The sequence below is a fragment of the Lepisma saccharinum genome, chromosome 16 (genome assembly GCF_977018435.1).
Source record: "Lepisma saccharinum chromosome 16, izLepSacc3.1, whole genome shotgun sequence".
Lineage (NCBI taxonomy): Eukaryota > Metazoa > Arthropoda > Insecta > Zygentoma > Lepismatidae > Lepisma > Lepisma saccharinum.
In genome coordinates, this window is record NC_139244.1 from 64584653 (window position 1) to 64608160 (window position 23508).

A 23508-nucleotide genomic window follows, 5' to 3' on the forward strand; every position below is an offset into this window, starting at 1 on the left:
GCCACTGACCTTCGAGTATAGGTGTCTGTTCAGAATTCTTAGAAGAATTTTTGCCGAGTGAGATATCAAGCTGATTATCCTGTACTTAGAACATTTTCTGGCATTGCTTTTCTTCTGCATAGGTACCAAAACAGTCTCCGTGAAATCTTGTGGCCAATCCCCTTTCTCATAGATTTAATTGCATAAGTGCAGTATTTCTCTTTTTCCATCTCCCAGGCATTTGATAAGTTCAATAGGAATTTTATCAGTGCCCGTTGCTTTCCCATTCCTCATTTCTTTGAGTGCTTGCTCAAATTCTTCATTCAGGATATAGTATCCTTTCTCATCATCAGGCACATCTTCTTCATTTTCTACATTCAGACTGTCTGGGTGATTCTCTTTCTGGTAGAGCTCTTCAATGTACGTTCCCCACACATTTGATATTCCTCTTTTGTCTGTGATTTCACATCCTCCCTCTTCTTCTATCATCCACATTGTTTTCTATTTCTTTTGGAAGCCCAAGCAGTTTACTTCACGATACATCAAGTCATACCTTCCCCTTTTTTCCAGTTCTTCAATTTCTTCACATTTTTGTTTCATCCATTGTTCTTTTGCCCTGTCAGTTTCTCTTCTTAGCTGGTTATTCAGTATTCTGTAATTTTTTCTTCCCTCTTCTGTATTTACATTCTTCCATTTTCTCTGTACCTCCATTTTTCCAGCATACTTTCAGTAATCCATGGATTCTTTGCACTTTTCCTTTCCCTGTAGCCTATTCACTTGTGGCATATACACTTGAATTAACACTAAGTCTTTCTTCTTTCCTTGAAGTTTCACCATTATAATTCTGTCATCCACATAACGCACTTCTATAACTTTATGTCTCACACATGGTCCTAGCACTATTCCCACACCACGGTTTCCTTGTTGATCACCTCCAGAATAAAACATCTTGAACTCATTACTCACTATTTCACCATTTTGTTCCCACCTCACTTGTGATATTCCCTTAACATCTACTTTGTTTCTTCTCATTTCTGCTTTTAAGTTTTCTAGCTTTCCAGACTGTAACAGGGTTCTGACATTCCACGTTCCAATCCTTAATCTTACCTTCTGTTTGCTTCTCTTTTCCCCATCAGTGTCCTTTGTCATAATGTGTCCTTCTTCCCAAACAGGTCAAATAGCACCATCCAAATCAACAATGCTCGGAGTTATTCATAATTACTGAGAGATGGAGAGAAACTACAGAACAATTATAACAGATTGAAATAAGAACATTAATATACTGGTGGACAATATTGATACAAACCCAAATGTTTTTCATTTTAAATATTTGCATAGTTCATGCAAATCACATAGTAGAAATTTTCAGCGAAAAATGCAGGCTTGACCAGGACTCGAACCTGGGTCTCTGCATGGAATCGTCTCTGCAAGTGCTACTGCAACGGGATCTGTTGCCTTTGAAACACAGAAGACTTCGACGTTGCCTGGTTCCTCCCAGTGTAGAGATGTTAATTCTATGCAGGTAAAACAGCGACAGCGAGAAATCAGGCGAGGCCAGACCAGCTTGGTAGCTCAGTGGTTAAAGCAATGGCATGGTATGCTAGAGCCCTGGATTCGAGTCCTGGTCGAGCCTGCATTTTTCGCTGAAAATTTCTACATAGTACATCTCCTGTGTGTGCCTAATCTTCAATAAATCACATAGTGTTTGGGAGTTGTCATGTGTGGTTTCCTAATCTTGATTATCTACCTTTTAGGCATCATATGATGTATGTTTACCACTCATTATATTTGGAGCCATCACTGTTCTTGGTGGCATAGCTGAATTAATTCTACATACAAAGATTTCAGAGGAAAAGTAAAGAACATTGTAATTATTGACAAAGGTTAGTAATAGTTTGTGCTAACTTATTTGTTTCTATATTTGTGATACAAATTTCAATTTTAAAGATGTAAACATATTTCAACAGAATAATTTGACTTAAATAAAAATACTTTAAATATATAAGCTTAGATGAATTTGAAGTGGTGTTATTCTCATTATATCTGTTTTGTAAGTGGAAAGTAGATATTAATTTAACATAAAGTAATTATATTTACAAATAAAGTCTTTTAAGATCTTGGATTTGAATTTTATTACGTAGGAGAACCTTACCGATGGCATAGTGGTAGCGTCGTCTCCTCGTAATCAACGGGTCCCAGGTTCGATACCCGGTGATAGTGGTTTGGATCCCACTTTAAACTGTAGGTCCAGTCCCAAGTAGCCTTACTGTGCATAAAGTGGGCTTAAAACACCAACTCAATCAATCAATGAATGAATTTAATACATAGGATGTAAGAAAATATGTTACTGTCATGCTAAAACAAATTAATTACAATAAGTTATTTTTACTCATCTAGCATTTTTCAACATGGTGGTGATGCAGCTAAACAGTGGATAGACTCCCTCTCCATTTTGGGTCTCATTTAGAATGTTACTTTACAGCATGAGAAAAACAAAATAGTGTAATGATTACAGAAAACTTCAAATATGTATGTTCCTTCACTCAGTTATTGAATCAATAAATGAATACAGAAATATAGGAATGAATGTTTCCCTCAGTTTTGACCTTTTTTGTTGTTTATTATGCATTGACACAAATTTTCCAGCATGTAGAGGTTATTAGAAAACCACATTCCAAATCTGGGAATACTGAATTATAATCCTGGATAGATTAATTTGGTGTTTCACTGTATTTTCACTTGCATTTATTTCATTGCTCCATCAATTATTCTCATCATTACAATTTACCTTAAAGAAGATAGAAAAAACACAAAATAACAAATATGCCTATAATTTTAATGAAACTACATGTTACATGTTAGAAAGAGCATTTCACGGGCTAACAGCACACATCGCTCGCACACTATTGCCGATAGTCTCGTGTCGTCTGCTCCTCAGCCGAACAAACAGGCCGAGGTAGCAAGAGGCAGAGGTCACTCACTCACCCTTCCAGAAGGGTGCAGAGAGCTAGCTGTGGCAACTGGGCTCGCTCATTCGCGGACCTGATTGGTTCTTGCAGACACACCCCCATATTGTAGTCTGCTGTAAGCCCGCGAAGCGATCTTTATAAGGCCTCCTGCACTATATTACATGTAAAAGTGAATATATCAGAAGAAATGGTGGTTGAGGTGATATTTTTAAGATCTATCCCATAATACTCATAGGGCAACAAAGGACTTTCTCAATCTCTGATTGTTAATAATAGTAATAATGTTTTGTAATTCGAGTATGTAATGCTTTCATATACAAGAAATGAACAATAAGACAAAACTCAAATATTATGCTTCCAAGTGGTGCTGGGAAATCAGCTTGTCAGAACAGATTTACATGCAGCAGGAAGCCCACCCATTCCCACCCATCCACTAAAGATTAATGAGGATTCTTACATTTAAAGATATTATATCATACTGAATTTAATTTAACATTGATGAAAGCTTTTAAATTTACATTTTTAAAGGCACTGTTAATTTTTATCCCAATTTAGAGCAGGGTTTCAATTTAAAAGTTACTGGAGTGATGGAACTTACACGAAGCTGCTTCAACAAAAATACAAAAAGTATATTTTGAAGATAAACAAATAGGACATTTCTATCAAGAAAACCATATCTATGGAAGAAATATCAAATGATAGTCACTACTGTCCCACAGAATAGCCCACAGTGAAGCTTTTCCATGCATTCACTTTTGTGACATGCCGGTTGCTTTTTCAACAATACTATGTTGCATTCTAGTCAGATTATTTTTGGGTCAGCTCTGCTAAACAGGGCAAGTGACTTTGAAAGGGGCTGTGATGATCTTAGAAACCACATGTAATTCATTTCAACAAAAGATCAACTTCAACTTCTGTTACTGAAATTAGTGTACTTCAATCATAAAATTCCTGACCTGATTGTATGTTAGCTTGTAGGGTTGGGCAGATTTATCCATAATGGTATCAGCCAATATACGTATGTATTTATGTATCAGTAGGGGCATGCATATTTCGTTTTTGACAAAAACATGAAATGTGAAATAACACATTCTAATGTTAATTCTTCATGTTTCTGAAAGTGTGAGGTGCAATTTTCTACCCTGTTTTGTCATGAAATGATGCAAAATGAACTGCAAAATGCGAAATAGACTCTTAAAACACGAAAATCAGAGTTTCTGTACTGACGAGACACTTTCTGAAGTTTGAATCATCGTGCGAGTTATGCAATTCATGGAAAATTGATTAATTCTGCTGTAAATACGTATTTGAGAAGCAAAAATAGACCCCTTTATATAGGAATAAACTTAACACTCTGGTAACTACTTAAATGTGCTATTAGAAGGGATGTTTATTTTGTGTACTAAGTGCAGCTTTTAAATCAAACTTAAGGTTAAATTTACAATTTAAAACCAAAATATAATATTATGTACCATTTTCGATCTGATTTTTCAGCGCTATAATACCGACATTTTATTTTATTTACAGCTTTTAAACCCGAAATTGACTCCTTGATGTACCGAAATTTTGGTTTTTATTTATCAAAAATATGTGCCTCTATGTATCAGTATACTGGTAAAAATTACATTGATCTTATACTCCCATAAATACCTTGTAATTTAGTGCAAAATTTTACCACTTTATTATTATCATTATTGTTATGAATATAAATGTAGAATTTATATATATATATCTTGCTACTTAACATGGCAAAACCTCTATCATTTGCCTCATTCATACATGAAATAAGGAAATATGGGTTCTTCATGGAACATTTGCAACCTAAAAATAAATTTAACAGAGGATTCCAAATGCACAATTAGCCATTTTACCTTGGAATGTATTAAGAAGAGAAAATAAAACAGGAAACGCAGGATGAGGCAAAATATTGGCTTCTGACAAGCAAAAAGTTGAGTGTTTCGAGGTGGTACTTGAAAGTGAAATTCGTGGAGAAGGCGATCACTTCTGATGTTGCTATTGCTTATTTTGAGCAGTATATTTGGTGTGCCAGTTTGTCTGTCATGAGGAGGGATGATATTTGACATTTTCAGATGGATGAAATTTGGTGACGAACAGTGGCCAAGAAGAAATTAAGAATGGATTTTAATCTATCTAAATTTGAGGGGCATGACATGGAGCAGATCAGAGAACAGTATTCAATTTTAGGTGAAATGAAAGATTTCTAAAAAGTGATGAGAGCAGACAGGTTGTTTGTTTCCGTAAAATGGTAGAGTAGACCCAGCATTGATGGAACCTTTAGTGACTGCGGAGATGTCCTCAGAAAAGGAGAGTTTCTCATCAAATGTGGCAACTCTTTGAACAATTATTTTGTGTTCAATGCCAATTTACCTTATTTATTATCGGATAGTCACTCCATGCCATATTTAAGACAATTATCTCATCTCACAGCAATTCCCTTGGATGTGAAAAATGCCAAGTCAGAAAAATGTGGTATAGAAAATGCCTTAAGTTAATAGCCAGCTGAGACAGCTCCATCTGACAGTGAAGACAACCATAAACTAATTCTTCCCCTAGAGGAAAAAAAAATCACCAACATCAAAAAAATAACCCATTATTTGACCACATCATTAAGCCTATCAAACATAGATCCAAGGCAAGATCCAGAGTATTATGAGGACAGCAAATATTTGCTGTTTTAAGTCCACTTTATGCATAGATAGGCTAATTGGGACTGGACTTACAGTTTAAAGTGGGATCCAAACCACTACGTGCATCCATCAACATCAAAGACTGCAAGCTTTATAGTTGACGAGCTGTATCTTTGCGGGTGAACCCTGCCCAAGCCCGGCTGCGCAGTAGCAAGGAGGAGGAGCTACCGGCTGCGCGTCATTATCCTTGCGTTCTGTCCTTGCTGTCGACCACCCAAAGGGCGAGTAGGTGGCAACTACATAAACGTATCTCTCTCTCACTCTGCGCGGAGTAGCCAAGGCCACCCGCAAAGATACATCTCGTCAACTCTAGTAATGTCATTGATGAAACAAAACAGAGGAACTTCTCTTGTGTATTCTATGCAAGTAGAAGAATGAAATTTTCCAGAAGTTACAATGCATCATGCTTCATCATCATATACATTTTTGGAAAAGGTTCCACTTTTCAGGATTACAATGATGGATCTGCATGAAATCAAAAAGTTGCCTTTAATGCCAGATGTCGGATGCTTTTTATGTATGCAAGTAATGATAATCTCCTAAGGGAAGTAAAACAACTTTTCTCCTGAGATTTCAGCCTCTGTATGGGACTGATGGCCACCAACCATCGTGAGGAAATTGGGGAGCTACGAATGAGTAGTGTAACCTGGTCATGTAAACCTACGAGGATGACTGGGGTGTTCGTTGTGTTGACCGAACCACATGTCATCCCGTAACCAGTTAGGTGGGAGTGAAGGCAGCAGTGGGTAGGTAGACACTGACCCTCACAGGCTGTTACACCATAGGTTATTAAGGAATCAAAATCAGGAATTTAAATATGTTTTCCTTGTTTCAGGGTTCAAAACAGGACTATTTATATCTCCAAATGAAAAAAAATCTTCCTGTTAATTTCTCGGAAAGTCAGAAAATATATACAGATGAATATTTTATGCATTGAAGTTAAAATTCTGTTTCTATAGAGTAATCATCTAGGAGACATATTTCTATAATTGATTGGGTTTATTTTACTTCACTTTTCTGCCACTTTTGGCTAATCATGAAGATAAGGATGAGTGAAGATATGATGAAATTGATGAAGGAACACTCATAAACACCCATGCCCTGCCAGGATTCAAACCTGGGGCCCTTGTAATACTATGAAGAAACCCATACGTTGAATAAATAAAAATCAATTTTTGGACAATTGGAAAGGTTGATATTTTGTTACTATTATGTTCATGTTTAAGCCAGTTGCTACTTAGAGGAGAAACTAATGACAGTAGAGAAATTTAATAAATTTAACATTTTAAATAATCACGGTTTCCATTGATGTCCCACCATACTTATTCAGAAACTGGGAAGAGGTTTTATTAAAACTAAAGCTCTTGTTTTGTTTTTTATTTAAACTGTATTTACATATATTTTCATATTAAAAAATATTCAATAATTGTATTCATTATATTCTTTACATACAGATACATCATGGCAAAAAAATCATACATTCACATCTTAATGTATTTTGTGACACGTGGCTTAAACACAGGTACAGTTAAATAAATGACATTAACTGTTGTACACAAACAGTGTAAAAAATTAACTACTTCTTTAAACAATCATAGAATGTGTGTTTGGTGCTCTTTCAATAAACAATGACAGGAATTGTCTCGTCTTTTGTCAAAATTTAAAATTTATTACATACAAAATTTAGAAAGTTCTCCTTATAGATTCACTAATGACAACAGCATGAATACAAACATACATGTTAAGTGACTGAACTTCATGACATCTTATAGAACAGCATAATATTACATAACACTTACTTTAAATAGTACAAACCAGTTAACAATTCATTTTAATGATTTTTTCTGTGTCACACAAAACCAACATCAATTTAATAATTTGAAAATCTCGCAATCAATACTTACATTTCTCCCCTAAAATAATTGCTTCCTTATTTGAAAGTAAATTTAATTCATTTTTAAACTGTGCCTCACGTGGCCACAGTAATCTGTTATTTGTTAAAGGAAGACAAATATATTTAATTAAAATTTTTTATTTCAATATTACATCTGTAAAAAAAACATTAATGTTGTTGTATACATTGTTGAAGTTTTTAAAAAATTCCCAGTATAATTTGCCAAAGACTTACATATTTAATTTTCTTTGCAATTTCATTGTAAAAAGTGGCTGCATACAAATCATAAAAACTAGTTATATGTTGTTTTTTAGCTTCAACCTATTGTGAATTCTAATCACAAGTTAACACAGTGTATTAAAATCTGTAAGGTGTAAACTTCCTTCAACAAATTTCAAAAATTATTATATAATTTTAATTCACAATTTCATAAGTTAAAGTGAGTAACTATTTACAAATGCAAATTACTTCTACGAATGTAACATGTGAAAAGTTACTACAACAGTTTCCAAATAATAGTAATAACAAACTGATAGTACACATTAAAATTATTTACTAAGTTTTCTATCAAGGACATATGTTCAAATTAGGCTTATAAAAAATCTAATTTTCACAATATATGTGGAATAATTAAACAAATATTTATGAGTGCTATATGCTAACAATGATATCAATACTTACTACTAACTGATATAAACATATTTACACACACAAAATATTTCTTTGTGGTGAACAATGCATAAGTAGGATATTCATAATATACAGTCAACTAGCATAAAAAGATAACACTTCATATACCTCAACTTCAAACAATAAACTTTCAAGAAACAACACTGATGATTATCCTATAATAAAAATATATATTACATACAATTTTGTACTACAACATCACAATGTTGTTTAATTCTTACTTTGTATTATACTCACAACAGTAACATTTTATAAACACGCAAATCTTGTCAACAATTATAATTCAGAAGTGGTAATAAGAATATAAGTACATAGAATTCTAATGTTGTTTCCATTTTTGACACTGTAGTCCCTGTAAACAATGCATAGGCCCTGTTGCAAACAACTTAATACTTGTACAAAAAATCTAGCCTTTTCTGCTTCTAGTGAAATCTTCATTCGTGAAATATGTAATTTTACACTGTGAGAAGTAGAGCACTTCCTAGATATACCCAAAGCAAATGTCTTTTTTATGATATAAAGTTCCATACATTATCACTGTAACTAAAAACACTGTATTTATTCCTTGATGAGGGTTTTAATATTGGCACAGGAATGCTTGCTGTGCCTGCATAGATTTCACAATACTGTTCTCGACTGTTCGTAATACATTGTGTGAGTGATGTTTTCAGTGGTGCTACTTGCTGTCTTTTGGAGGAGGAACGCCAACCACAATGAGCTTCCCGTCTCTCAAGGGGAGGAGCATGTGCGTGTTGCCAGAAGTCACGGTGATGGACTGAATAGGGACGTGGAGTGGAAGAGCAATACTTGGTTTCAACCTGCAAAAAATATCACATATGAAACTTTAGCATGGCCGTTTCATAGTACACTGAACTTTCCATGTTTTGATGGATACACTTGGTTTATTGTACTTCGCTTTTCTGCTGCTTTTGGCTATCGCGAAAATCAGGATGAGTGATGATATGATGGAATTGATGAATGTACACTCACAAGAACACCCATGCTCAGGCTGGAAACCCAGTTAGTGTTGTAGAGTGCTGTGCTAACTACTTCACCATAGAGGTTCGCCTCTCTATGTTTTATTTCTGCATTAGTTTATTACATTCCTAACTTCATAATACATGATTTTTTTTTTAAAAAAGTACATTAGTGTAAATATAACAACAGGGAAATATGTTGGAAACATACAGAATGTGAAGGAAACAGTAAACATCCACCAAACAAAATAAGAAATACTTATTTCATGTTTAAAGGCATCTTTGGGAAAGTTGCAAAATATTAATTTTTTTTGTCTGGTGAATATTTTCTGTGTATTTAAACGCCCTCCACACCCCTCCCTCACCCACAAATCACAATTTGGGCTTGCCCATTAAACAAAACCACAATTACCAGGACCATACAGGGGAAATTTCTGAAAACTTCACTTTCTTCACCAATCAGGTGAAAACTAATTATTAAGGTGAAATTCTTCACTTCCTTAAAATATTTCTTTTTTTTGTTTTTTGCTGAGATAAGAACAGACATGTGTGCTCACACACAAACACGTGTGAATACCAAATGAAATGTTTTTTCTATAAATTTGTAACAAATTACTTTCTGCTGTTTCATTGGATATAGGGAAAAGTTGGATAAAACAGGGAGGTGATACTGTGAATGATGAGATCCTTTTCCAGTTGGAATGAGTTCAGCATTCATGACATGTTATAACACTTGTAGATTGTAGATTTAAATATCTCCTTGTCTACTATGATTAAAAACTACCAACACTCACTGATAATATTTGGTACTATATTTCTGATCATCTTTGATGGCTATTGCAATTTTCATCACAAAAGGAGGTTCTGTCACCCCTCAGCCTCCATGAACAACTTATATTACCCTTACTCGGTCTTATAGTTTTTCAGTTGAGTAAGTATGAAAATAGCAAATTCTTTTTGTTATAAGTAAAAGCGGTACTATTATCGTATGAGGGAAACACCTACGAATCATATTTTTCGGACTTCTTTACATTGCTAACGTGTTATTTTCGAATGTGGAACATTTCCTAAAGTGAAATAATGCATATCAATGTCTATTTCTTAGATTTACGAGTAGTTACTGTTACTTGTTGTTTCGAATCTGTAACACATTATGGCCGTGATAGCGTACTGGTTTAGGGAGCGTTCTGAGAGTGTTTTGTCGATTTATGCAGTGTTGCAACCTTGTTCACCGGAAAATATCTACTTTCGTGCCCGGATTTGAAATTATGCTAATACGTCGCAAACCATTGACGTTAGCCTCACAAACCATTGACGTTAGCCCCACAAACCATTGACGTTAGCCCCAAAAACCATTCATGCTAGCCCCAAAAACCATTCACGTTAGCCCCAAAAACCATTCACGTTAGCCCCAAAAACCATTTTCCGTAAGGTTAGGTTAGGTTAAGTTAGGTTAGGCAAGCATAGTTAAAAAAAAAAAAAATACTAGACACGTCATGTTCTAGTGAAAACACGGCGAGGCTGAAACACTGGCTACGGGGTTGCATCATCTTAACACACGGAACATTGCACTCTCGTGCAGAAAGCAAATGGCGGGAACAGAAACAGGGTGTCGGACAGAGATTTTCGCAGAAAACAACACGCATTCACATTAAAATGGATCAAATCTACATTCAGGAACTTCCACAATGCTAAAGAAAATCATATCCGTAAGTACTTCTCCTGTAAATTTGAAGGAAATTTGAAGGAATCCGTTTCCCTCATACGATAATGTTACCGTAAAAGAATTGCTAAAAAGTGAAAATGTTGGTTTCTGTTATATTTTGGGAAGCTCATTGTATCCCAGCTACAAATTAGAAGTCCAAAATTTTCTATGTGAAACATAATAGTATAATTGTAAAAATATTTTTTATAATTAATGCAACTTGTTAAGTCCTATATAACTTTAAAATTTGCAAAAACAAATTATCCATTCTGATACATGGTGGACAGTGGTACAGTCCTTTGTGGAGGAATACTTTCTAAAATTACTTTCTCTCTTAATATGAACATCACATTCACAACACACTGCCATTGTATTAAGAATATATCTAGGTAGAAAATATCTTTAAAAATGGAACAAATCGACGATAGAGCTTTCTGAAAAAGGTTGCAAATTTTGAAAAGTAATAAACTTTTAAAAATTTTGAAACTTTAGATTTTTCAGCCTGGAAAAATGTCCATGAGTTTAAGAACTACAAAACAATTGTTTTACAAGGTTTGTATAGCACAGATAATTGATAAAGCATGTAACCAAAAATGTGAAGTTTTCAAATTTGGAAATGATTAGCGTTTTCTCAAAAAACATGCATGCTTATAGGACTTGAGGGAACAAATGCTGCAAATTTGGTTAAAAGTGGAGGGGGTGGTGGCAAGTGAACTTGTAATTATGTTATTGTTTTTATGAAATACCAAAATAAAAATAAAACACCGCAGTTTGTTGTAAATTATGTTTCTGTTGTTATTTTTTCATTTTCTAAGGCACCACCATTTAATCTGTCTAATTTTGTTCATTGATATTAAATGTAAAAGTGCTCTACTGTGCTTTCCACCACACCATGAAGGCGTATAGGGGGTGTGAAGTTAGGACACCACACTAAAGGTGGGGGTGATGTGAATAGCACCACACACGTGGCCGCCTTTACCCCCCAGAGTTTCCTCCAGGTACCCACTTTATATGATGTTGGGTGGGCACCAGAGCCACTTGAACAGGTGGAAAAAATGCCACTTATCAAACCCGGGTCTCTCGCATGGTAGTCAGACATCCTAACAACTGAGCTACCGTGGCTCACTGATATTACCTAATATAGTATTTTTCATTTTATATATGGTTTGTAAAATATATGGCAAATCTTTAATGATACTTCATTAATATACTGAATTGAAGGACTTGCTTATCTGCAAGTGGTTATTGTCGTAGCATGCTACAATGCCAAGGATTCCAGGTTCGAAACCTGATCTGAGTATTGGTGTTCTTTGTGAGTGTCCCGTCATCAATTTCATCATATCATCACTCATCCTCCTCTCTATAATCAACCAAAAGTGGCAGAAGAGCGAAGTAAAATAAATCAAATCAATCAAATAAGGAACAACAAACAACACCGTGGATGAGCAATCAATAATGGCTCATCTGGTGGCTTTCTGTAAAACTAACAACAGAAACTCGCCAAGCAACATTACAACAAGTTCCTGAGAGGTTGGTAGCAGTGGCCACCAACATTAATAAAACAACATAAAAACCTGAAGCTTTCAAAAGCTAACGTCACTCTCATCTTCAGCGACTGAAGCTCGGAAGCCTATCCGGAAATCACCTGGCTTATTAACCGAGAAAAACTCATTTTTCGCTGCCAGGAAACCTTCAAGGATATGAAAGCAGTCTCCCAGATTAGTGAATACTCCATTAGTATATTAAATTGCTACCACATCTTTCTTTCCCAAAAACATAAACTGATACTTTATCGTTATTGGTTAAAACTTCATATCAGTTCCTTATTAAATGTCGCTGTCAAACCAAAGTTATTTTTTCATTCTTATCTTTTCATGATGTATGAATGACATTCTTTAGGGTCATGCCTACTGCCACTTGGATGTTTTCCATCCATTTTGGACAACTTTTAGCATTTGAAAGCACATGTTAACTGTCAAATCCTTAACAACACACATCTAAATTCAATATGTACCAAATATAAACATACTTTTTATTTATTTTGTATTGTTCACGCACTACCTCCTTATCCAATTTGTATTACATTTAAATTATTGTATGTATGTTCTGCAGTGTCAAGACTTTTTAGCTGTTCCAAAGCATTTTAGAAAAATAGCATGAGAGGCAATTTCATGCAGTTTCTTGTCAAGGACAGTTCATGTTTTGAATGACTCTTCAAAACAGAGACCCTAACTCGTTCGACCTTCTCAAGCTGTTCTTTTCATTGCTGATGCCGTCTTCTTGAAGTTCCTTATCCACAGTAAAATGGTATTCCGACTGGGAATATGCAGATTACGGTGAATGTTAAAGTGCCGACGAAAGGCATGCTGCATTGCCACCACACATTCATTATGAAAAATGTCTCAACAACAAAAGCAAAAGCCTTGCCTCACAGGTGCGCTATTCAAAAATGAACTGGCCTTGTCAAGAAATTGCATGAAACTGACACCCATGCTATTTTTTCTAAAATGCTTTGAGTTGTAGTACAGCATGTATTAAATTGACTTCATTGCATGATAGTTTTGTTTTTATTTGTAATTAAAAACTGTCAGGTTTAGTTGCCCAACCCTGTATACGTATAAATAAATATATGAAATGATAATTTGCCATTATGAGTAAATGATAAAAATAATCTATCATGGAATATAAAACTGAGTGAGTTAGATATGTATCATAATGCTAATGATCTTGACAGTAACTAGTTTTGAATATGATCACTCAACACAGACTCTAACAAACAAATTGACTTTCGTCCTTCATGCAATAAAATCAAGCTTTGTTGACTTAAATGGCTAATACATAAACATGGTACAAGGTGAATTATAAAAATAGTTCTTACCTGAGCAAAGTTCTTGCAGACAATTCGCCTGCATCATCACAAATAAAAATGCAGTCTCCAACAACTACTAAGCCTGTTACACGACCACTAACAATTGCAGATCCATAATTTCTACCATTAACTGAATATACATGCAGTGAATGTGTCTCCTATTCAAATAAATGAAGGAAAGAATTAGATGTAACACATGATACTAATTATATATTCACAGAAAAACTATTTCCTTTCGATTATTTCTCAATTAACAATGTGACACAAGTCACTCACATACTTGAATAACAGTAAATAGGGCTCAACAATACATATAGTGATTGGTATCTAAAAGATTTAGTCTGAATTTTATCACTGATGCCAGCTGTTACTCTATCAGGGTGTAGGCATTCTGTGAGATATATTCATCAGCACTTTTGAGGAGTAAAAATTATCTTACAAATTGTTCAGAAATTCTTCATCAATTTTGTGTCCCAAAAGTGTATTTCATATAATGAATTATTAAATAGCATTGATCTTCATGTTCAGATTATCTATGCTTGAATTTATAGTTTTACATGAAGCATTATTTACACATTAACATTTATAACTATTCTTAATTTGTTACAATGCATACATTTCCTTCTTGTTTTCTTGTGATATCAATATCAGATCAGAATGATTTGTGCTCAGTCTGAATAAAAGTACTTTTCACACCCACACACTTTCAAGAGAGTTATATCAAGGGTTCGTGAATGTAGTAATGACCTATTGTTACATACAAAAGCATTTCCAAATACATGAGGAAAACACATATTATATGCTTATTTAAAGCAACACCGTAATCTTGTAAAGCATGAGATAATCTTAGAGCTAGATATAATTGTGAAGTATTCACATTATATACTATATTGAAAACTATTTTTTAAAAAATAATTACAGCAGCCCATCTGGTCTACAACAAGCCCTCAATTTGGAAACATACTTATAAAGGAGAATTCACAACAAAGCAATAAGTGCTTGAGGATTTCACCAGATGAACTCAGTCATGGTGCTACAGTGCAAAATGTTGTTGCTGATTGGCTCATTCCCATTGAATGTTGCTTAATACTTCAATATGAAATCTCCCCTAAAGTCTTGAAATATCTTTAAAAATATATGTTAGAAAAAATAATAAATTCACATGCATAAAATTAATGGCAATGATCCACCTTCTCAATGCACCTACAATATAGAATCCATAGAAATTGACTAAATCCAAAGCCAAGCAAATTATTGAGCCACAATAACTTTCCACATTTCTGTGATTTGTAAAGGCTCGCAACCAATTATTATTATTTAAACAGGACTTTCTAGGTCAGCAAAGGTTTAACAAAGGGTACGAGGAATGTCATGCATCAATGTTGGGCTTGAAATTAGTCTTGCATGAAATAATATAACTTTATGAAATATTAACTAATATATGATATAAGAAAACCTTACACCTACCCTGTTATTTGCTGCAAATGCTACATGACCTTGTGATGACAGAGAAAGAAATGTTATTTCTGCATCTGGGCTAGTGTTTGTGTCTGGTATTAGAGTTCGGATGTACTGGCCTTCTTGAATTGTATATACATTGACTGTACCATCCTGAAATTAATTTAGGATGTGATAAATAATAATAAAAACAATTATTCTTCTAAAGAAAATCAAATAATGTACTCTGTGAATGGTGTCAAATACAGAACTTTCTCTTACATTCTCAGGGGATGAAACTAGTCAAGTGCCCAAAATTGCTGATACAACTGACCAAAATAACAAAAACACTGACCAAATTCTGACACTACTGAGCAATTAGTGACCAATTAATTTACAGTACATCAATAATTCATCATCCTACAAGTAAATGTGGGAGCACATTCCTTAAGATTATTATACGGTCTCCACCATCCCCATCTCACATTCTTCATTGATGATGAGATGATGTTTTCATTATAGAACAAAATTATGTAAGGCAATAAATAATAAGAAAAACATTGATGCAGATATTTAAATGCAAAATATATATTGTTTTTATATTTAGTTTGTCTTTGGATTCCTACTGAAAAAAGATTGGTATTAAACTGGTTTGTTTCTTTACAGTTTTTTTTGCACTAAATCGACATGCCTTTGTTCCTTGTTCTCTTATTCAATTGCTTTCTCCACTCCTAGCATGAGTTACGCTATGTTGACTGCCACCATGCTTTTTGCTTGGAGCATGACATGGACAGACCAATTGACTATCTCAGCAAACACACTTCTGGAAAGTGATTCCTTCCTACACAACCTACAAAGTCTTCATTAATGCAACTTACTATGTGGGTGCTCCGGGGCTTGTTTGATAAAAACAAAATAAAATAAATATTTCTCACTTGCCATTATCAAAAAATAATAAGCAATTAAAACATTGAGATGGAAGTTAAAATTTCTAACCTCTAAAACATAATAGTTTCAAATGTGTTTGTGCAAAGGCAACCAAGCAACACATTCCCCCCTTCCTTGCCTGTCTCTGGCCAAGTCAAAGGCAGTCCCCACAATAACAATGGAAGTATATTATATTGTGAATAGAATCCAGTCTTTTCGGCTTGCTTTGATGTTTCCGTTCAAGTGACACACTACAATAGGCCCACTCCATTCGTCAACAATTGTTTTAAAATAACTACTTGCCAATATTGAGCACTAATAAAGAATAAACCGAAACACAAGGAAGCCGATTGTGACCGACTACCTCAATAGTTGATTTTTCTTCTTTTGTTTGTTTCAATCAGATAAGAGCGGTGTGCTTTACGATTTCAGTGAAGTTGTTTTCATGTAATCTGGATTGTTATCGTTTTGTTCTCCAAAAGACAAGAAAGACAATGGCTTGGAAGAATGCGGGAGCTTAGATTGTAGACTGGGAAGTTCTCATTTTCAGAAAAAAGGGGTGTTACCGTGTTAATAGTTAGTACAAAGAAGAGGGTCTACTGACCGGATGTGTGGAGCAAAAGCTCTTCGCTGGGCAAAAATTTTCGCAATTTACTTACACTGAACATAGTGAAAAGCATGTTCAGTCAAAAAATAAGGAACCCGAGAATGTGTCTTCTGCCAGTTCCTGTAGTACATTAGCAACAAGTGTCAAGAAATCATCAGGCAGGTCATACCATGAAGGATGGAAAAAGACATTTCCTTGGATTTATTACGACAAAGAATTGGACAAAGTGTTCTGTAGTGTGTGTAAAAATGCTTTTGATTCCAGTATAGTGCTTCCGTCGGCAAATGGTACTTCTGCAGACAGGGATTCGTGCATTTGTTCGAAATGGATTTTCCCAGTGGCAAAAGGCAATTGAATGTTTCAGGGTTCACGAAAAATGTACACTTCATCGTTCGTCCGTGACTGCTCTGGCAACTACGAAACAAGGAACCAATGTGTCATCTCTTATCTCAACACATAAATTAGGAGGTATGAAAAATGCACGCAAGGCGATTTTAAAGATAATAACGCCCCTCCAATTTTTAAGACAGCAAGGAATAGCAATTCGCGGTCACACCGATGAAGCATCAAATATTCATCAGTTGCTGTTGCTTAGAGCAGAAGATGCTCCTGAGTTGAAATCTTGGCTGCAGCGAACTACATATAAGTGGGTTTCTCACGATATATTGAATGAAATTGTCTCTTTATTATCCAGCGATGTATATCAGTTATGTGCGAGACTTTCTGGTGATTCTTCGTGAATTAATATCATTTGAAAGACAACCACCAAAGAGGCTAGCAGTGTTTCAATCACTACAAGAAGACAATGAAGATGTTGTTGTAAAAAACATTCCCAGACTGACTTTGCAACCATTCTGTCCCACAAGGTGGTGTGTGAGGGTAAAATCACTACAATCGTTGGAAAGTAATTATGACGTTCTCTTGAAATTTTTGGGAGATCTGTCAGAAGAAAAAAGTGAAGTCGGTGGGAAGGCTAGTGGATATTTTTCAAACCTACATCAATTCAGATTTCTTATTTTCCTGAAAATGTTAATTTCAGTTTTCGGCAGGATTGAACAACTTCATTCTTCTTTTCAGATTAAATCATTTTCATACCAAGAAATCAAAACTTTGGTGAAAACTTTGTCTGCAAGTTTAGTTTCACTAAGGGATATATATTTTGAGTTGAGGAATGAAACCATGAGGAAAGCGGAGGAATTGAACATTGATGAACCAGTTTTGCCTAGAGAAAAGAAGATGCCAAAATGCTACGACGAAGGTAGTGATCCTCATACGTATCAAACCCCGGAGGAAATGTACAGACAAATATTTTTTGAAATAATTGATGTGGCTGTGGATTCGCTAAATCGTAGATTTCAAACAAAGGTTTTGGAACTTATTTCACAACTTGCAGCTTTTGCTATCGGTCAAATTGGTGCTGATCGAATTCTGCAGTTCTATGGGACAGACTTTGATAAAGACAAGCTAACATTGCACAGGGACATGTTTCTAGATGTGTGCAGAACAAACAAAGAAAAAGTGGCCAACTTGTCAGGCATTACAAATATTTTAAATAAAGAAAACAGTGGTTCCATGCGTGAAATGCTCACAGAATTTGTGAAGTTGGTACGGGTGATTTTAACTATACCTGTTACTTCTTGTACCTCTGACTGGTCATTTTCAGCACTTAGATGATTGAAAACGTTTTTGCAGTCAACAATGACCCAAAAAAGATTGAATGATTTGGCTATTTTGCATGTTCATAAAGAAATGACTAAAAATATTGACATTGCCAAAATTGCAAACAAATTCATAAGTGCAAATGACATAAGAAGGAATGTGTTTTATATTGAAAGTTAACATGTCATGATAAAGTCTGTCATTATGTAGTTTCTGTTCACAACAAAATCCTTGCATAGTTCATTCTGCAATACAATTTAAATTATTTGCATTTATGAAGATTTTTTCATTTTAATTTGTATGAATGTGGTATTTTCTTTTAGTAACGTGTTGATAATATCATTGCCACTTGCAATCATTGTGCATGTAAGTTGTTTAAAGTATACAATACTTGATAATTACAGATCTAACCGCCATTGATATGCACCCACAGAAATTTTGGAAAGTCGGCGCCCTTGCTTACATGTGTATGACAATTAATGGATATCTAGATGGAAAATGGTAACACCATGGAAATTTCTCTGACAGTGTTCCTGCTGGCATGATATACTGTTCCCACAGTTTTAATTGCTTTCAGTATCTTAACTGACAGAAAAAAATTAACGCCAGTGGCACTGTAAATTTATATAGTGGTGTTGCTTACATACATAATAGAAAATGCTATTTTTCTGAGGGCTTACAGAGCATTCCATGTGAAAGAGCCCCTGAACCTCAATTTTTAAAATTAAATGTAATGCTGTAACTTAATTCTATCTTGTGAGTCAACAATCTACAATTCTCATTTGCATGAGAATCATGTATTATACAGGGTGTTCATAAAGTTCTAGTACCATTATCTACTACGAAATGCTTGAACAATACCTTCTTCCTCAGTTGGAGGAATTCCAGCCAACCATAATTATTCAACAAGATGGGGCACCCCCTCATTGGTCCAAGGATGTTCGGGGTCTTCTGGATAGGCATTTCCCTGGCAGATGGATAGGCCATGATGGACCACCGTGCTCTCCTGATATCACACCCTTTGATTTCTTCTTCTGGGGGTATGTCAAAGATTGTGTTTACCGCACTCCTGTTCCAGATGTTGCTACACTTCGAAGAAGAATAACGGAGAGTATCCTAGCTGTTACGGGTGATATGGTGGGGCATGTATGGGCAGAAGTGGATTACCGCCTTGATGTTCTGAGAGCAACTAGTGGGGTGCACATTGAGGTGTATGACATATAAACGTGGAGAGTTGTAGCTCATTTTACAATCAACAGCATTGTTCTATTGCATGTAGTTTCCGGGCTATGTTTTTTTGTAATGGTACCGGGACTTTATGAACACCATGCACATAATTAAGTTAGAAAGTATTTTACATATTGTTAAGATTATTTTAACTTTTTGATTTACTTGTGTTTTGTATTGTGTCACACCCGTGACACCAAAAACAATTAATTTATCCTTATCAATTTATCCTTTTACTTCTGTCCCACCCATGATACAAAATTGTTCACTTACAGTTACAAATCAGAGAAAGAATTTTAAGTGTAGTTATGTTTAATCAACAGCGTTGGGTTTCATATTTCATTGCACAGAAACTGTGAGATAAATGTTGCTAACTATCAGTAGAATAGCTACTTCAATATAAAAAATGTCGTCTGCGTGTCGCACCCCTGACAATGGAATATCTCTATTGCTTTCAGTATCTTTCTGGCAGTAAAAGAGTTTTCAACAACATTATATACACACACATACACACATTTTTACTGTACTTCACTAGCAAAAAAGAAACAAAAATACTGGTATAATAAATATTAATAATAATAAATAATGAATATTTCCTTGGAGGTGAAATTGTAGTACATAGTAATATTTGCCGAAACATAAAAACTAAATATTAGAAGTAGAGATGAAACCTCATACCAAAGATCCAGATACAGCCATATCTAATTCTGTAATAATTCCAACACACGTGACTGCCATATCATGCCCATACAGGGTTTGGAAAGAAGCTGGTGTCACAGACTGAGAAACATTTCCTGCTGCCTGCGAAATGTCCCAAATGATGCATGTTGTGTCTCTTGAACCAGTTATAAGAAATGTGTTGCACTGGTCCAGTGCAATGCATGTAATTATATCTGGAACAAATAGAAAAATATTCTTGTTTACTACAATTACTTTATAAAACTATATACAGTGTGTCCGGCTTAAAAGTATAATAAAATAAAAATTAATAACTTTTTAAGATATTTCCGTACAGTAACTCAGTACAGTAGAGTAACTCAAAAAGTATTTTTACATACGTCATAGATCTCGATATGTGCATCATTAGTTGCATAACAGATGTCCAACCTATATTCAAGCTCCTTGCATATGTTGTACAGCATTACTGGCGTCACATTCTGATGCGACGTCATAGATCAGGAAGATTATGAACTCGTGTTTAGTACACATGAGACTACTACGGACATTACTTCACTTGATTTTTTTCTGTGAAGTTTTGTAAAGTCGCAACTGTACTGAACACGAGATTGTGACCTTCCTGATCTACGACGTCACATTTGTGCTGCAATCCGGATGTGATGCCAGTAATGCTGTACAAGACATGCGCGGATTTTGAATATAGGTTGGACATCTGTCATGCAACTAATGATGCACATATCGAGATGTATTAGTTATGTAAATTATTAAAAAAAAAAAAAAAAAAAAAGAGTTACTCTAAAGATAGAAGAAAACTGTACAGAAATATCTTAATAAACTTAAAAGTTATTAATTTTTCTTTTATTATACTTTTAAGTTGGACACACTGTATATTTTATGCGCAAATCATAATTACATTCTACAAACCATTTTTTGTAGCATGATATAAAGAAGATAATTCAAACTCTATATAACATATGTGTGTCTGCATATTAACAAATATGGCATGGTAAACAAAACAACAAATAATTCATTATTATGTTACTAATGTACTAATTTAAAGTAGCATCCAAACTATATATCAGATGTAACACAGGGTGTCTGCAAAGGAATATCAAAGTTTTAAGTACTTGTATGATTATGTAAGTCACCCCAGCAACTCCCAAGCCTAAGGATTTTTGTGTCTTGGAATTTGTGAGGTGTAGTTCAGTGATTACAATGGAACAGGTCTATCAGCAAAGATTTGGATGTGACCACTCATCCGACAATAACATTCCAGATGATGGGGTGCCTGTGTAAGGGGAAGAGCACCAAGTAACCGCATGTGTCACAGCCACTTTCGTGTGGAGTCCTAGGTAATATGTATGGTGGACAAGTTGAGAAGTAAGAATGCAGACCATAGCACTGTGGAAAGTGTAAAGCAGTGGTTCTCAAACTTTTTTCTCATTGTACCCTTCAGTCGTAAGTAAAAATCTAATGTACCCCCCACAAAGGTTTTTTCCAAATATTGGTTTTTGCGGAATTTTTTGGCTGCCTCATTCATGGGACGTTTTTGATATGTTGGAGGGGTGCATCTGCTATAGAGCAAAATTGCATTCGGGCTGTATGTGCAATGATGATAAACAAATGAACATTAGAATCCTACATTTATTATTTTATTGGGTGTTCCTACATTTACAGTCTTTATGATTAGTTACAAGAATAAAAATGCGAAACACATGCATGCTAAGAAGTATATAAAAACTTTAATTATCATAATTTTTTCCAAAGTTGTTAAAAAAAAGTAAAGAACAAAAATAAGTTTGTAAACAAACTGTCAAGCACAAATTTTGGGTTTTTATTGAAAATCCTGAGAGTTTCTAGCGGAAAGAATGTGCCTGAATATCTGACACAGTTTCTTGATGTCTGGTTGTGCACTTGAAACTTTCAAGTGGATATCTGGCTCCAAATTTAGTCTATTATAGATTTCGAATGAGTATTTTATTTCAAAACATGTGAAAAAAGGATAAGTGTCGGTGACAAAATTCAGCCTTATTTTCCTGTTGTGTGTTAAAGCTATGAAGTCTGCTCTACACATCTGCAGCAAAAATGTTGTTGTGTGGGTATTCTCGACATTTCTCTTCAGAGTTGATCACATACCTTCAAGTCGTTCATTTACCCTTGGGGTTACACATTGATGTAAAAAAAATGACTGTGGCTGAGACTGTACCACCTGCAGCTGTTACAGGCCCTAAAGCCTGCAGATCATCTGGCACATACCAACTTCTGTGTACAAATGCTGGATCAGAAAGGTGACGACTTTTTTTTAGTCAGGTGATTTTCAGTGATGAATCAACATTTCATCTTAGTAGAAAAGTAAATACACATAATGCCCATATTTGGAAGTATTAGAATCCACGGAAACACTGCAGCATAAACGAGATTCGTCATGTTCAGGATTGAGGGGTTATGTAAAAGATCATGTCCATAACCCCTCAATCCTGACCATGATGACTGATCCAACAATTGGGGAAAACCACTACCTGCCAACCTTGATTTTTTTTTTTTTTTAAAGTCCACATTATACACAGATACGCTAATTGGGACTGCCCCTACAGTTTAAAGTGGGATCTAAATCACTACGTGCCTCCACTGGGGAGGCACACCTGCCAACTTACCTGTACTGAGACACAGGATTGTTGCAGCAGTTGAGTCAATTACACCAGACGTGCTATCCTCAGTGTGGGAAGAAATGGACTATCAGCTGGAACTGTGCCGTGTCACAAAAGGGTCCCACATTGAACACTTGTAAGATGTGTTATGGAAATTCGTCAAGTTACTTTTCCATCTATGCCTGGGATGAACCCCCACCCCCTCTGAAGGAATTATTCATCCTCATCTTTATTTTATTCTATTTAATCGGGTAATTGCAATGAGTTTTGTCTTTGAGAAAGTAGACTATGTATTCAAAAATGTATCTCGCAAAATACATGTAACTTACATTCATAACAAACACAGTGTGATTCAAAAGTTCCCGAACTCTCATTTTAAAAATTAACTGTTGTAAAACTAGTGGGTAACCTTGGAAACATGCAGCACAGGATAGCTGCACGTGGGAGTTGGCAAGAAGTAAAATCCAGTGCACCATGAGTCTTGCACAAGACCAGGGAGTTGCTATGTTGGAAGCTTATTTTGTGATGTGATGA

At 35.0% G+C, this 23508-nt stretch overlaps 2 protein-coding genes across 5 annotated transcripts in view; one reads left to right on the forward strand and one right to left on the reverse strand.

Annotated features, from left to right (window-relative positions):
• Positions 1-2003, forward strand: part of LOC146000120 (organic cation transporter-like protein) — an 83824-nt gene extending 81821 nt beyond the window's left edge. Inside the window, exon 11 of the mRNA XM_083137468.1 lies at positions 1734-2003. Within this exon, the coding sequence (XP_082993594.1) occupies positions 1734-1838 (105 nt within the window). The 3' untranslated portion in view covers positions 1839-2003. The remainder of the gene's footprint in view (positions 1-1733) is intronic.
• A 5015-nt stretch (positions 2004-7018) lies between these two features.
• LOC146000511 (neurobeachin-like protein 1) overlaps positions 7019-23508 on the reverse strand; it is a 723922-nt gene continuing 707432 nt past the window's right edge. For all 4 annotated transcript variants that reach the window (XM_083138250.1, XM_083138253.1, XM_083138251.1 and 1 more), the window contains 4 exons: positions 20327-20541; positions 15259-15402; positions 13801-13949; positions 7019-9058 (listed from right to left, as the gene is read on the reverse strand). In XM_083138250.1, coding sequence (XP_082994376.1) covers positions 8917-9058; positions 13801-13949; positions 15259-15402; positions 20327-20541 — 650 coding nt within the window. In that variant the 3' untranslated portion in view covers positions 7019-8916. The remainder of the gene's footprint in view (positions 9059-13800; positions 13950-15258; positions 15403-20326; positions 20542-23508) is intronic.